Here is a 16,810-nt window from a genome sequence, read left to right on the forward strand (position 1 = left end):
GCAGCATGAAGAGGATAGCGGAAAAAAAGCACTCAGCACATAGCAGTCCACAGAAGAGCAGTATACAGACACGAGAAAGAAGTAAATGAAGTCACGCCACAAGAATAGGCATGTTTGGGTTAAACGTGTTTAATACTGTAATTACATACCAATTAATGCAGAACAATAAAGACAACAATTAGAAGGCAGTTAGGCACGATTAGGGCTGTACGGTGCATTAAAACTGTAATGACACATTAGGGAGAGGAGCCCTCTGGGCTGAAGGGCTACCTGTGACAAGGGGTGGGGCGGGTAGCTAACACCATCTGCTGTAGCCCTACAGCAACATGAGAAGCACAGATAAAGTTCCAGTATAGAAAGAAGCAATGAAAGGACCAGGTCAGGTAACATACAGCAACACACACAAGCATGCAAACACATATACACACATCTCACTGTTTCTGTCCAACACATTAATGAGTCCAAATCATAGAAGCCTTTTCCTGCTCCGGGTGTCTGTCTGTGAGGAGTTGGTGTGTTCTCCCCGTGTCCGCATGGGTTTCCTCCAGGTGCTCCGGTTTCCTCCCACAGTACAAAAACACACGTTGGTAGGTTGATTGGTGACTCAAAAGTGTCCGTAGGTGTGAGTGTGTGAGTGAGTGTGTGTGTGTGTCTGTGTTGCCCTGTGAAGGACCGGCGCCCCCTGCAAGGTGTATTCCCACCTTGCGGCCAATGATTCCAGGTAGGCTCTGCCCCCCCCCGTGACCCTGAATTGGATAAGCAGATAAGTTACAGATAATGGATGGATGAATGGAGGCATAAGGGCTGTTTTTTCACACTGGATAGGCACCAGAAATTAGCATGAACATCCAGAAAGGATGAACTTTATTTTGTACAAATCCTGGGAATGGTCTTTTTGTGAAATTTGTAAGGATTCACACTGAGATTAATTATTCTGTGTCATCGTTATGTAGTCTAAAACTCTGTCTCTAAGCAGATTTCTCAGTGAGAAATATCAATGCAATTTTTGAAGCTTGCTGCTAGTGAGACGCAAATAATAAATGAACAAAATAAAGTCTCAAATCCACTGCATTTCACAATGTGAAAATTATTCCTTTGAATGTCAGTTCTACTTAAATAAAGCCTTTTAAAAAATAGGAAATATGAATATTTCTGCACATAGAATTGACGTTCTATTCACTGACATCAATAAAATATATACCCAAAGACCCCAAAGCTCTGACAAATGTGGTAGTTAAGTTGCTATGGGAGTAAAAGTGTACAGTTTAAGTAGAAGTGTGCTGTCTAAGTTTTATATGTTTACAAATGTTTCTTGTGCTAACAGCATGGATATAGATTTATTCCTTTTTCAATGCCTTAACAAGCTTGTAATTCAGAGACTCCAGAGATATTAAGCAAGAGAAAGATCTACACCGCACCAAACATATCAGATTTGGAGCTAATTTGTTTCACCACTGTGTGTGATGGCCCTGATTATCCAACATGACATTCATTTTCTCATAAAGAAAATCTGCTCAGACCAGAAGTTCCTAATACAGTCATGACACGGACTCCAGAATGAATCACAGCTGAGGTCTGTTCAGCCTACAGCAGTTTAGCCCCAGCCACTTCAGTAAGGAGTGGTTCAAAGTTACAACGTGGTTTACATATATCAGTTTAGAAAAATGAATAAATAGCAATGTTACAGGGAAAGAGAGGTGGAAAATGGTCCTGTACATTCAAAAGATGGCTATGTTTGTTCTATAAAAGGATGCAGACTCCATAAGTGGATGCCGGCGGTGGGGGGGAGGGCTGTTGGGGGGATTCAGGGAATAGTAGAATATGGCCCAAAACGACCACATTTTCACATCAAACAGAACGCCTTTCACCTTGTGACAGCAAACACATGCAGACACTTGCACTTCTCTGAAGAGAGTTTTATTTAGGCCTGTCACAGACACACACTGGCATCAGACACACCTGTCTGCAGGGTCACTGCAGGAGACACAGAGTGAGAGAGGAGGGAGTGGGTGAGTGAGAGAGAGAGCTTAGCTGCAGGAGGACTGAAATTAAAACCCATAGAGATGCTAGTGTGGCAGAGAAAAACACCAGACAAAAGGACAAGCGAGAGGAGAATGGAGAATTGTGGAAAAGAGGGAGAGAAAGTATAAGAAAGACAAAGAGAAGGACATGCTTGAGAAGAAGAGAGAGAGAGAGAGAGAGAGAGGTAAGGAGGGGCGAGACTAGCAGCAAGGATGTGGCTTTTTAAACACACATATCTTCTACATTGTATTAAACAGAGCCCACACTGGGCTTTCCTTAGCTTCTGAGTAACAGCCAGAAGAAAAAAGACCTACAGGGGACCAAGAAAAGAAAGAAAAGCAGCCAAGACTGAGACACCCCCCCTTCACAGTTGAGAAAGACCCCTGCTGCTCTGACCACCAGCCGGCTGTCAGGATGATGCAGCAGATTCTGCAGGATATGTACATCGAGCCTGATCTGCTGGGTGAACTGAATGAAGAGCAGAAGCAGATCCTCTTCTATAAGACGCGTGAGGAACAGGTGCACCGCTGGAACCAGAGAGAGAGCCGAGACCCCAGCCCAGCCGTCCACAACAAGAGTGAGTCCAGTGACTGCTCACTCTACAATGTCGTCATATCTCCTGGGTCATTAATTCACAGTCCTCAGTACGAAAGAGGGAGGTCAAGTATTGCTGTCAGACCCCATGTGTCTGAAATGAGGACTTTACAATGGGAAAGTTAATAGTAACTGAAATGCAGCCTGGGGCTTTTGGGCTCATATAAAAACTAAATCTTCATGTTTAAACAAGAGTGTGTGTGTGTGTGTGTATATATATATATATATTAAAGTCAAGTTTCTGGAGTGATGCACTGAATTTACTTGATTCAAGTGCTTACCTCATTTCCACATAAATGAAATGCATTACACCGACAGGGCTTTGTCCTTTACTTTTGGCAGTGATTGTGTCAATGTAAAATATTTCATTCATGTGGAAATGAGGTGCACATTTGGATGCAAGTACTTTCCATGTATTACTTTTTAGTATGTCACATCAGTTTGCTATGACAACTAAGAGTTCAACAGATTACTTACAATAATATTTCTAGCGTTGTGTTTAGAATAGTTCACTTCCTTTTTCTGCTCGCTCTCTCTTTCTTCCTCTATTCCCACAAGGTATTAATTTCTGAAACTAATATTTAAAGCCGGGCGGCGCAGCAGGTTGTGTCGCAGTCACACAGCTCCAGGGACCTGGAGGTTGTGGGTTCGATTCCCGCTCCGGGTGTCTGTGAGGAGTTGGTGTGTTCTCCCTGTGTCCGTGTGGGTTTCCTCCGGGTGCTCCGGTTTCCTCCCACAGTCCAAAAACACACGTTGGTAGGTGGATTGGTGACTCAAAAGTGTCCGTAGGTGTGTGTGTGTGTGTGTCTGTGTTGCCCTGTGAAAGACTGGCGCCCCCTCCAGGGTGTATTCCCGCCTTGCGCACAATGATTACAGGTAGGCTCTGTACCCACTGTGACCCTGAACTGGATAAGCGGTTACAGATAATGAATGAATTGATGAATATTTAAAGCCTATAAGGATTTTAAGGGGTGGCACGGTGGTGCAGCATGTAGTGTCACAGTCACACAGCACCAGGGACCTGGAGGTTGTGGATATATATATATATATACCCTATGCCAATCCATTAGTGTTTCACATAGGGCCCACCCCACGCTCTTCCTATTTGCAGCCACATAATTTTTATAGTTCTAATCCTACAGCTACACCCTAAAGCTGTACACAGTAAATTCACCAGTGTTAAATTAACACTGTTAGTGTAACAATTGAACACTCTCAGTGTTAAGTTAACACTAAGAGTGTTGATTTAACACTGGTGACTTTACTGTGTACCTAGCCCCTCTGGCACCGTTAATTCATGCTCAGTGCCGCCAGTTCAATATGATCTTTACATGATACATCACCAACCACCACAACAGCACCTCTACAGTGCATTTCCTCAACTATTCTATGTTCTCCTCATTCACAACCACTGACTAGACTTTTCAGCAGTTTCCAATAACTCCTTCACAACTGCCATTAGTTTCTGGACCCTGACGCCCAGCTACACAAGCAGGGATGTGGCAGACTTGGCTACAAACCCCCTAACACCTATCTGCACCGGTCTAACATATGCCTGCCACCCACTTTCCTTCACCTCAGCTGCCAAGTCTGCGGACTTCGAATGCTTCATCTACTGCATCCTCAAATGGAACCATTACCTCTATGAAATAAACTATCCGTTTACTTTCAGAGTACAGCACCATATCTGGCCTCAGTGTAGTTAATGCAATGCACACTGGGACCTGCAGTTTTTTACCTACGTCCAACAGCAATTACCAATCTCATGCTTGGCCCCATCTACCAATATTTACAGCCTGTGCACACTCTCGAATACATTCACCCTCATGCACAAACCTTTATTACTTCAACCACTCGGGAATGCGTTTACCTCTAAGTTTTAGGCACCAGGGATTATGAGATTGAATAAGCTATTTTTCTGAGCAGTGTTTATTTGCTAAAAAAACAAACAAACTAATTATGCTCGCCATTAGAATGAAACCAAATAAAATATTTCCAGTAAGTGTGAATGTGTTTATTTAACCTTTTCCAAATCCCTCCTTGTGGCACTTACTGAGGAGGCATTTGTTTAAATATTTATAATTATCTTAGGTACGTAAGACTTCTGCACAGTACTGTATATATATAATAATATATAATCTTCTGATTGTAATTTGTTGAGGAGTTGGTGTGTTCTCCCTGTGTCCACGTGGGTTTCTTCCGGGTGCTCCGGTTTCCTCCCACGGTCCAAAAACACATGTTGGTAGGTGGGTTGGTGACTCAAAAGTGTCCGTAGGTGTGTGTGTGAGTGAATGTGTTTGTGTGTGTCTGTGTTGCCCTGTGAAGGACTGGCGCCCCCTCCAGAGTGTATTCCCGCCTTGCGTCCAATGATTCCAGGTAGGCTCTGGACCCACCACGACCCTGAATTGGATAAGTGCTTACACATAATGAATGAAAGAATTAATGTAATTTGTTTCATGTTACCAGAAAAATATATACATTACCTGATGATCCTGACGGTTCTCTTCCACCTCCAGCTCATCCACAAGTTGTGCACGCGCTCAGAGCATAGGTTACGTCTGCTGCGCATGCGTGCTTGCTGCTGAAACCTATTTCAGACTTCACACTGCAACAAGAAATCCTGTTTTCTAATTGGCCAATAGGTCACTAATTCAAGACTGTATGAGTAATCTGCCTTTGACTCATTTGTAGAATTAATTTCTGTGCGGCTAAGTTGACCATTTCTCAGCGTGAGAAATGCCACATGTGGCGTGCGAGTGTGTGATTTGGTGAAATGCGTGTGTCTCACCCTCAATGTGTGAGACTTGGTTTAATTTATATTTAAACTGTATTTTGACGCTCCATACACAGTAAGATGTGGTGCATTGTGTTTTACACCTTTCCAACATTGCCAGCATTGACTTATACAGCAGTATGTACTACAGTAGGATCAGACCAGACAGGCCAGGCTTCACTCCCCTTACACTTGTCCACTGTTCCTCTTTCCAACATCAAAATCTGACTGTTCACTTGCTGAATGTATCTCACGCCCTGAAGCTTGTACCAATGTAACAAGAAAATCACTGATTTTCACGTCACCTGTTGTGACCACAGGTTTTAATGTTGCGGCTCTTGAGCTTATACGGTTTCTGCATTTTTTCCACTGACGCTGAAGAATGAGTCTTAATGAAAACTATAAATGAAATGGTCTCTGATTTTTTCCCCAGCATTCGATGTGTAATCTACATGACAGTAGGGTTCCAGATGATAGTTTTTCATGTTACCAGTGATACAGCCATAGTCATGTCTCCGTTTACAGCGACAGCATTCTAATATTGCAGTTCATTTGTATGTGGTTTTTTTTTTCCCTGACAACAAATGTCAGAATTATCAAACACCATCAGCGGGTCATTTGTTTATTTGCTCAGTGTGAAGTCGTCCTGATGAGTGTTGTATAGTCTAGAAGTCATCACATTCTTGCTGTAGCTCACAGTGGCAGCTGAATAATCTTCTGGTGTAATTTGTTTTCTGTTTGTTGTTTTTTTTTTAAATCTTATCTGAATGTCTCTCATGGGGGGAAACCACTTGCTGTGCCAGCTTCTCTTCACTGTGTTTTGGTGTGTATTTGAATGAATGTACATGCGTGCATGTGTGTGTGTGTGTGTGTGTGTGTGTGTGTGTGTGTGCGCCAGGTGGCCGGCGAGGGATCCGCTGGTTGCTGGGCTCAGATGGAGAGGTGTGGGTGTGGGTGATGGAGGAAGCCCCCGGAGATAAGCCCTATGAGGAGATTGCCGATGAGCTGATGGAGGAGAGAGCCAAGAAACTGGCCCAGAGAGAAGCACAGGAGCTCCGGTGAGAAACACCAGGAAATACATGGGGCCAAGTGCATAACAGTGGTTCAGACAGGGCAGTCACTCTGGGGCCCAGAGCGTTTGGTGGTCCCTGGCAATCGTTCCCTTTTTAACTTTCTAATGGACTGCTAGTTAATTGCGACTACTTGGATCATGAAAAGCAGAGAAAGTTGACTAGGGTTTGATTCCCTACTCCAGTAACGCACAGATCATTAAGAACTGATGGTGTGAGATGCAGCAAATCTGGACATCACAATGTAACTCACCATTTAAAGATGCCACAATTCAGGAGCAAAGCAGGCAAAAAGGGAATGAGTTTTTTATGCTAACCCCACGGCACTTAGCAGAATTATGCAGTGTGATAGGCGTAATATCCTTAACATTACACAACAATGTTAAAGGTGACATTACTGAATAATTACTTAATAACAGCTAAGAAGCATTACACTGATGGCTATATAAAGTTACCATAATATAAGTACAATATTACATTACACACACACACACACTGATGCATTATATATATGTTAGTACAGTTTTGGGTTTCAAGGATTGAGAGAGATGATGAGAGAGAGAGAGAAAATTAGGATTGATCTGGGAGGCAGAGAGGGAGATTAGGATGATGCAGCTGGAAACAGAGATGGAAAAAGAAAGAGGAGCTGAGAGATGGAAATTGGTGAAGTCGGCATGAAGGAGGACGGAGGGAAGGTGAGAAGACTGACAGATGTGACTTCCATAAAAAAAAAAAAGACAGCGGGGGCAGGGAGAATATAGAAAGATGAGATGCATGGAAAGCAAGAGAGGGAGGGAGAGAGAGAGCAGGAAAGAGAGAGAGAGAGAGAGAGAGAGAGAGAGAGAGAGAGAGAGAGAGAGAGAGAGAGAGAACTAGAGATCCTGAAAATTAATAGAAAAATATGTATAGGCGAAAGAAAGAAAGAAAGAAAGAAAGAAAGAAAGAAAAAGAAAGAAAAGGAAGAGTTTACACAGAAAGAGTGTGAGAAACAGAAGTAACTAAAGAGGAAGATATTGGAAAAAAACCAATGTGTGTGTGTCACTCATCTCCTGCTGGATGTTGTGAGGCGTGTGAAAGAAGCAGAGATTGAAAGGAAGTTCCGTGACGCCATGGCGAAGGAAAAGGCGCGCTTTGTGGCAGAGAAATGGAGGGAGGGGGCAGATGACAGAAAAGCAGCCAAGCAAGAGGAGGATTGTATTGGAGAGGAGCTGAAGGTGGGTCTGAGATAATGTCACTTCAAATATAATGTGTGCCTTTTGACTCCCCTCTAGTTCTATTAGTTCAATTGGACAGGGACAGGGCCAACAAACGAAGGCTGTGTCACAATCCTTACATTTCTCCTTCACTCAAACCCCTAATTACCAGCTCACAATAGTGACTGGGCTTAATTAGACCTAATTGCTGTGTGGTTTTCATGATGTTGAAGTATTTAAGAACTGGCAACCTTGGAGACTAGGGCTCTGTCCCAATCGCATGTTTAATGCTAATTCTAACTGATCAGAAAGTGTAGTTACAAGTGTCAAAATATACCATAACATCCATAATGCATACTTTGAATCTGTCAATTTTTCAGTATGACAGTGATGGACAATAGTGTCCCAATCCAATGGTATAGGGAAAGCTCATGTGTGCTACTCCGAAAATTTCAGCTCTGTCCCAAATAGTGCCTTACTCCCTACATAGTGCATGTCACACATTATACACTGTGATGAAGTCAAGCAAGTATTGACCCATCCCCAGGACTGTTGGACATGTAAAACCTCACTGCACAGGAACAATAAAGAACATTTAATGTATGAATAAGAAAAAGTGTTTACTTACCTCTATAGGGATGGAAATGCTACTTTGGCGTCCTGGAGAAAGGGGAAATCACTTCATGCAAACCTGTAAAGAAAGTTAGCTTACAGAAATATACTTACAGGAAGAAACAATCAATTAATAGAATTTCCTGACATGTTTGTAAACAGGGTGAAGGTGATTGTGAAGATTTTTACCCATGATCAATGGAACCGGGGCTAATGGTCTACGCCATGCTAATAGGGGGGTGGGACTTAGCATTTAAAAGTTGCTGAGAAAGCTCACCAGGAAGAGTTTGCTGTTAGTGAACAGCTAGAGAGTATCCAGATGATTGATATTAGTGAGCTGGGCTGTGAGGGGCTGTTATATTTTGTAGCCTTAGTTTTGTCTAATTGTAATTTTCCTGTTTTATATAGTTCCTCAGTTTTCATATTTGCTGCAGTGTGTCTGTAAATAGCACTGAGATTTGAACCACTGTAAATAAAAAGTAACTGGACTGTGTTGTCCACTGTGTTGAAGCTACACCTTGAGTCCACTCTGTCCACAGGTGTCACAGACACCTAATACTACTAAACCCAGACAGTGCACAAATATACCCTAAATAAGTATAGCATTGGTTTTAAAGTCCAGTTGTGTACATTACATTCTCTTCTCCAGAAGGAGAGGTGATTATTTGTAAGCTTTAATTACAAAACTGTGTAAAATAAAACAATATAAGGTCCAATTATGTTTCCTATAAGGTGCAGAATATGTACCCTTGAGGGTACAACGCCAGTGACAGCAAAAGGTACCACCAAGTGACAGTTTTTCAGACATTAAATGCAGAAGCCATTACTTTATCACCTCAACTGTGCACTACATAGTGTGGAGGGAGATATTTGAGTGTGAGTAGATATGTCATAGCAACTACATCTTGTTAGTGAGAAATGGTGTAGAATGTTAGTTTTATGTGCACTAGCCTCCCAAACTCATTAGTGTGTAGTAAACAATTGGGACACAGCCGGCATTCTCATTAAACAAGGTAGAGTACAGGTACATTATTGGCCAATAAAGGTACAAACAGCGTAGATGTACTTTCAAAAGGTCCAACGGTGGTTTTAAAGTCCAGTTTGGTTCCTCAACAGTTCAGTGCATTCTCTTCTCCAGAAGGAGAGGGGAATATATGTAAACTTTCATTATAGAACTTTGTAAAATAAAAACACAGCATAAGTCCTGGGGATGAAATAGAGCGTATGAAATCAACACAATTTTAAAATGTAAAATTATAACAGAATAAGGCATCATTATCTTCCCTAACTAAAGTACAAATATGTACCCTTGTGTGTACCACCACAGCGACAGATTCAGTGTGTGCCAGCATTTGAGAGTTTGGGTTTTAAAATCAGGATGTCAGGGTTAAAGACAGAGTCTAGTGAATTCATCCTTACAATACCCAGATCTAAATGAGTTTGGAAACATGACAATGCACAGAAGATTCTTTCCCTCCAGCTCTGAAAAGCTGGGAGCTGGCTGGAGAAAAAGAGGAATGGTGATCAAGTGAGTTCCATCTTTGCTTTTTCTCCAGAAATGCGAGGAAGAAGAGAGACAGAGAGGTGAGAAGGAAATCCGGCGAACAGAGGAGAGGCGAGCAAAGGAGCTGTACATCTCTCTGAAGCAGGAGGAAAAGAGGAGCGAGAGGGACGACAGAGAATGGCAGGAACAATGTGAGGGAGCTGAGCGAGCAGAACAAAGATCCTGCCAGATGGGCCAGGCCTATTAAAGCGGCCCATTTCTATTCAAATCTCTGACCACCACCACCACCCCACCCTCTTTCTCTCTCTGTCCACTTCACAGTGCAGCGCTCCAAAGCAGCTGACAAGGAGATGAAGAGCAAGGCTCGGCGAGCCAGGGACGAGTACAAACGGCAGTCGCTCAGGGCCATCGAGAAGGGCCTGGTGGCCGGCCTCAGCGGACTCTTCCAGAAGCCTCATCTGAACTACTCGGGTCAGAACCGGCGCCACAGCGGCATCATCGAGCAGTCTGCCGCTCCTGCTGAGGCCAGCCAATCACACGCTGCCGTAGGGAGTGCTCATTACTGCCGCAGATACAGCAGCCCTGTAACTCACCCAGTCACAGACAGGTACAGTTCAGAATCACAATCAGTGTCAACAATGCAGAGAACTGCTCTCACAAGGCAGTTTATAGAGTTTTCTGACATAGATGTTACATTAGCTTAACATCAGTGCTATACACTGTACAGTTTTACTACTATGATCAACTTTATCAACACATTATAGAAACACGTATACAGCACATATCAAAAGTTTGGACTCTGCTGCTCTTCCTTCTTTACAGCAAAAACAGAACGTGAGAGCAGAAACCTACCTTTGCAACAAAACACACCTAAAGCCCTTCACTGTTAAACAAATGAAGACTAAATTCTATTCCAGATTCTTCAAAGCAGCCCCTCTTTGTGTTGCTGCAGTTTTGTACACTCTTGGCATTTCCTCAAGCAGCTCCATGAGAAGGCACCATGGGAAACTATCCCAGCAGGCCTGAGGAAGTCTCACATGTGCTGAGGCTTTGTTGGCTGCAGAATACGTCTTTTCTTTCTGAAAATAAGCATAAGCATCAACCATTTTCAAGCACAGAAGACGTAGTTCATGTGAAACTGTTAAATGTAAATGTAAGAAACACTCTTTAAAATATAGGTTCTACATAGGGTTTTTTGAGTGATACCATAGAAGAACCACATTTGGTTCCATGAAAAACCATGTTTGCTAAAGAGATGAGGTTCTTTACCAATTTAAAATGTATTACCAAAAAGGGCTCTATATGGAACCAAAAGTGGTTCTTCTATGGTATCATACTCTATGTAGCATGTTTATTTTTAAGAGTGTAGTTGGAACAAAACCTTGTATCTCCATTTTCCCATTTTTAATTCCTTAACATAATTAGAAAATTTAAATTGGGCTTTACATTGTTTTTCCAAATGTATGATCCAAGAACATATAGAATCGGTCATTTTCTGGAAGTATCAGGTCTTGGTCTGACAGCAACGGTCAGTGGAATCAATGGTACTTTTAGACTTGTACTGTAGAAAAGATAAATTCTTAAATTGCCTTTAGATCAAACAGAATAACCCTAGGTAGCCCACTCTGATGTGCTCTCTAGACCATCATGGATACGGCCAGCCAGACCAACCTCTCGTGACTCCATCCTGCGCTGGTTTAAGGCAGAGCAGAGACCCAGAAGAGCTGGCTATGAGCGGAGCAGCAACACAATAGCTGCCTGGTTCTACGGTAAAGTATACTACAGCACAGTCTATTCTACCAAGCGTGTGACAGTGTCATGCTTCACTACATGGTCAAAAGACTGTAAATACCTGTTCATCTAACATTTGTTTGAAGAGGATTGGGATTAAAAGGTATTAATAAGAATGGTCACACCCCTTTGTGGCAGCAACAGCATCTGCTCATCTGGGAAGGTCGTACACTAGATGTTGGCACACTTCTGTGTGGTTTGATTGAATTTAGCCTGAAGATCACTAGTGAGATAAGTTACTGATATTGGATGATTAGCTCTGGATGGAGGAGCTCTATGGAGCTTCTTCATTCCAGGGAATGTGGTTCCATAGCTACACCGCACAACGCTGGGGGAAATTATACTGCTCCAGCTGACATTTGGCACCGAGCATATTGATAGTTCCAAAAGAGCATTCTATTTCATATTGTGTTTTTCTACAGAAATGATATTACCTGCAGGTGCACCACGGAATGTGTACATTAAATAGTTTAACACAATAATAATTAGGAATATCTGCAAAATTTAGATTCTGTCACAGAAGATGCCAAAAAGAGTACTGTGGTCCAGTGCTAAGCCATGGGTCCATTTGGTTCCAGCCACAACAACGGAAAACCATCTAGAGACATTTTAATTGAAAATGTGCGGACTGTATTCATGGAGCATTCATGGAGTTTCCTTGCTGTCATGAAAATTAAACTAAAATATGTGCTCCAACTTTCACTGCTTACGCTAAGATATTCACAGCTTGCATTCAAGTTTAACCTGTGCTCATGCTTGGATAGTCAGCGCAGTTAACAGTAATACCCTGGAGATGGGCATGTGCTCACTGTGGCCTCCTCAGCCACAGAAAGTGAGTAGAAGAGTGGCTGTAACAACTTCACTGGTCAAAATCTATAACCATTTTTGAGTAACAGAGGACCTATCACACCAATATTACATTCAAAACAGCAGCACAGACTGGTTTACGATCGCACAGGATGAACCTGAACACGAGTATTGAAAATGTGACCATGAGCAGTGTAAATCTGAGCACACACATACATACATACACATTAATACACACATACTATACACACGCTCTCTTATGCTTATCTGTCATTAGAGCCCAACCAGGCCACTTCCAAAGAACAGTTTTTTCAGAGAATATTAGATTATTATTGTTATTATTACATATTAATTATCTAGTTATTGTCTAATTACATTTCAATATTAATATAATATGAGAGGAATGTAAAACAAAGCCATGATATCACATCTGGGTGTGTAAGGGTTAAGCAGAAGGTGGCTTAGTTAGGTAACAGGCATTACGGTGGAGTGCAGAGGACACTAGTTGAGTGTTTCCGCTAAGAGAGAGCAGTATCGATTGAACTGAAAGAGAGTGATAAAGAGTCAGAGGAAAGGCCAAGGGAAACAGACGGCAGGGCCAGAGAATGTGAAGGGGGGGGGTGTAGCAGGAGAGATAGAGATAGAGATAGATAGAAAGAGAGAGAGAGAGAGTGAGAGAGTGAGAGAGAGAGAGCGAGAGAGCGAGAGAGAGAGAGAGCTCAATAATTCACAGCTTGGTTCTAGTTGATTGGGGTCACCGTGTGTCGCTCCTCATTGGGGGGATGATAAGATTAACGAGTGTCTGAGTGATGCTATTCCACTACAGCAACATGAGTGTGGCACTGGTGTCACACCAAAACATCTGTGCTCTCCAGTACGCACAACCCATTCTTGGCTATCACTCTGTATCTCTCCCCTGTCTGTCTTACACTTTCTCTCATCTGCCCTGGGTGGCTCTTCTTCAATCTGAATGTGTCTTTCTCTGCCGTTCTCTCTTTCACACTCCCTCAGTCGCCAATCCAAAAAAAAAAAAAAAAGCAGCAGCAAGGGGGCTGTTAGATTTACATAGTGAAAATATGTCGACATTAATTGCAATTGACCTCTCTATGATCCTTCCACAAATGCGTTCCTTCATAATTAATATACCAAGATATAGGGATGTGCAAATCCTGTCTTTTTTCCTTTATATCACAGCAAGGATTGCCAAGGCGATTATTGTTTTGCTCATGTACACATAAAACCAGCCATTTCTCAGATAATTAAAATGATAACTGGAGCAAAATAACACCACGTGATCTGCCATTCTAGAACATTCCCTCTACTTCATGTGGCTATCTGCGCCTTACACAGTCTGTTCTCAAAGTGAATTTGAACATATTTCACTAGGGAACAATGGGTATAAAACTTTAACCCAAAACCTATACCTAAATTTAAGTTGCAAAAGGTTAGAGTAGGCTTCTCCATTGTAACATTGTTTCACAACAATTTACAGCACTTTTCCTATAATTAACTTTCAGGTCCTATATGAGTGTGTATAATATTTGGAGACCTTGTCCCTTCCTAAATTTTTTTATGCTTTTATTATGATTTTTTTTAAATCACAGACTCAATTTCTTTCATTGAAAATGCAGATAAAGTATATATTGCTTAAAGTATACAGATAATCCCATGTGTGGATTCATTTCAGTAACAACATTCCCACCCTTATTTGATGCCAACTATTAGCTTCACAAAACACTGGCTTATTTCCCTTTCAACTTAAGTGCAATATTTTAGGACAGCTGAGGTAATAGGTGATGTTTTTGTTGTTGTCCCAAACATGGCTGATGGCAGGGGAGTGATCCACAAAGAAGGTGTTTAACCAGATAACGTAAGCTCAAAGTCAAGCCATTCCAATGGGTCAAGAGTTGAACATTCCTACCGGACAGTCCTTAACTATGGGCTTAAAGGAACACTAGACAATGTTTACCTTAAAATTACAGCTTCAAAATAATGGTGGTGCTCCACTGAGCTGTAATAAGGAGAATATAGCATCTGTTGTTGCTACACTGGGCTCAGCACTGACGGAACTTCACTGTGTAAAGCAGGGTACGAAAGCACCCCTCTGCCCATAGATTTCAACACAGTGCCGTAACTCAAATTTTACCTAGTGTTCATTGAAGTTGCATGGCTAACTGAGAAATGCAGGTTTGTAGAATGCATCCCTGGATTAGACACAACTTGGCCCATGTCAACAGCATAACATTCTAAACAGAACCATGTTATGTAAAAATCCTAAACAAAAATCACCACAAGTTTCATCAGGTGGAATGGGACTGGAGCCAGAGTTCCACAGAGCTTCGCAGTTGCAAGTCAGAGGCAGAAATCTGTAGATGCTGACTCTACTCAAGCAAGGAAATGTGTGCCATAATTAAATTAAACCCATGCAATGATTTATTTCTCTCTCAAGTCTCCATCCTCATTCCTAATTCTCCTATAGGGATCATTTCCCGGCAGGAATCTGAGTCTCTGCTGGTGAATGCTTCAGAAGGCTGTTTCCTGGTAAGGGTGAGCGAGAGAATCTGGGGATACACTCTGTCCTACCGCACGGCCTCCGGCTTCAAGCACTTCCTCATTGATGCCTCAGGCGATTACTACAGCTTCCTCGGGGTGGATCAGAACCGCCATGCCACCCTAGCTGACCTCATCGACTTCCACAAGGTCAGTTGTGGTCAGTTCACCATCTGCCTCCAACTTTTTCTTCAAGCTGAAACTTCATGGCATGCATGCACACACATATATGCTTAGTCCCAAATGGCACACTTGTGATGTTACAGCCCCAAACTGGGCATGCCAAGGAGGACCACAAGGAATAAGATCAATGCCCCATTCCTTATGTTGGTGCTTCCTAACACACCTTAGTGTTGTATTCAGTGAAGACAACAATGATGTAGAAACCGACAAGTTCTTGCCCAAAAGCTTTGAATTTCTTGCTGTCTGATGTGAGCAGATGTAAGGATGCATTTGTTAATATTTAAAAGCATGACATATGGCAGACACTCTTTAGCTTAACAGGGTTAAGCTAATGTAGCGTTAGTAGTCTTGCCCAAGGACTCCCATAATTAGAATCGCAGTCTGCTGTGAAGCAGTCACGGAGTGACTCACTTGTTGTTAAGCCACTGTACATATGCAAGTTAGCTCATAACATAATAATTAAAAAAAAAGAAATCTAGTAAGACCAATACACTGCATAGGGCACTTGTTTGGAGTCTGTAGTAAGGACCCTGGAGGTCTCGTCTTATAGGTTGGCAAATTGCTGATGTCACAACACAAAGTGTGTGTACTGAGCGGGTCAGCAGGGTTTAAGGTACCATTTGGGACTGGGACACAGTTTATCGAGATCACACATGCAGAGTGGCAAGGAAACACTCGAGGGGTGATGATCGCGCAGCTCTGGGGGAATGACTAACACAGACACGGCGAGCACAACTGTCCTTCCATCTGTGCTGCTGACAGAGAGAATTGATTTTGGTACTAAACATGGAGTGAGAAGGCCTGTACCTGGGCTGCAGTTAATTCGCCTGTCTGTTCGCTGTGTGGTTTTCCTCAGGAGGAAGTGATAACCACATCTGGAGGAGAGCTGCTGCAGGAGTCTTGCAAGCTGAAGGGCTCCAGTCTGGATAATGAGGGGCTTTTTCAATGAGGCTCCCCCAACCTCCCTCATTTTATAAAGAGCTAATTTAAAGAAAGGGGAAAAAAAAGGTGTTACACAATTCCTCAGTCTACAAACCTATAGTCAATGCTGTTTGTCATCTAATTGTCATGTGACCGAGAGACACCTACTCATCCGACATACCTTCTGTCAATATAGGACTTGTCTTACTTTTTTTACCCTACTAAAAGACTTGATGATGGATATTTAACACTGTGATGATGTGATTGCATTAAGAAACAAGAGCATATTTGTGATGTCAGGTACTGATGTTGGAACCTGTAGAACACAAAGCCACTCTGACTCATTATAGCATGGAACTCCCTAAGAACACAGCTCCATTGCTCCACATGCCAAAGGCAAGGTGATTCTATATTCCTGCAGCTGATGTTTAGCATTAATCATAGTGACCACAAATTCATGTCCAGCTCCGATAGAGAGCTGTATTTTAGTGATCAAAACATTTGCATTTTTAATTAATGTAAGTTAATATTCATGTTTATTTTATTTGTTTGATTTTACACACCGTTTTTCCCCTAAATCTCACAGTAATATTTTTCTCACTTTAGGCATGCATTTTTGGACAGTATGGGAAATGGGAAGAGCAGTGTTTCTTTTCCAAATTTTGGAATAATTTGTATTATTTGTGGTTATCATGCAACACCTTGTTTTACCGGTTAATAAACAATGATTTTAATAATGTGCTGTTGACAAATTCATGCAATCAATGAGAATCTGAACAAAACATTGTTC

At 42.2% G+C, this 16,810-nt stretch overlaps 1 protein-coding gene across 1 annotated transcript; it reads left to right on the forward strand.

The window, feature by feature from the left end:
* Window positions 1–2,436: 2,436 nt before the first annotated feature.
* Window positions 2,437–16,048, forward strand: sh2d4bb (SH2 domain containing 4Bb). Its single transcript, XM_066666589.1, has 8 exons — window positions 2,437–2,599; window positions 6,288–6,447; window positions 7,526–7,673; window positions 9,821–9,959; window positions 10,090–10,375; window positions 11,410–11,537; window positions 14,846–15,066; window positions 15,956–16,048. The coding sequence occupies exons 1-8, from the start codon at window positions 2,437–2,439 to the stop codon at window positions 16,046–16,048; spliced, it is 1,338 nt and encodes a 445-aa protein (XP_066522686.1).
* The last annotated feature ends 762 nt before the right edge of the window (window positions 16,049–16,810 follow it).

Source organism: Hoplias malabaricus, chromosome 3, assembly GCF_029633855.1.
Source record: "Hoplias malabaricus isolate fHopMal1 chromosome 3, fHopMal1.hap1, whole genome shotgun sequence".
In the NCBI taxonomy this organism is placed as follows: domain Eukaryota; kingdom Metazoa; phylum Chordata; class Actinopteri; order Characiformes; family Erythrinidae; genus Hoplias; species Hoplias malabaricus.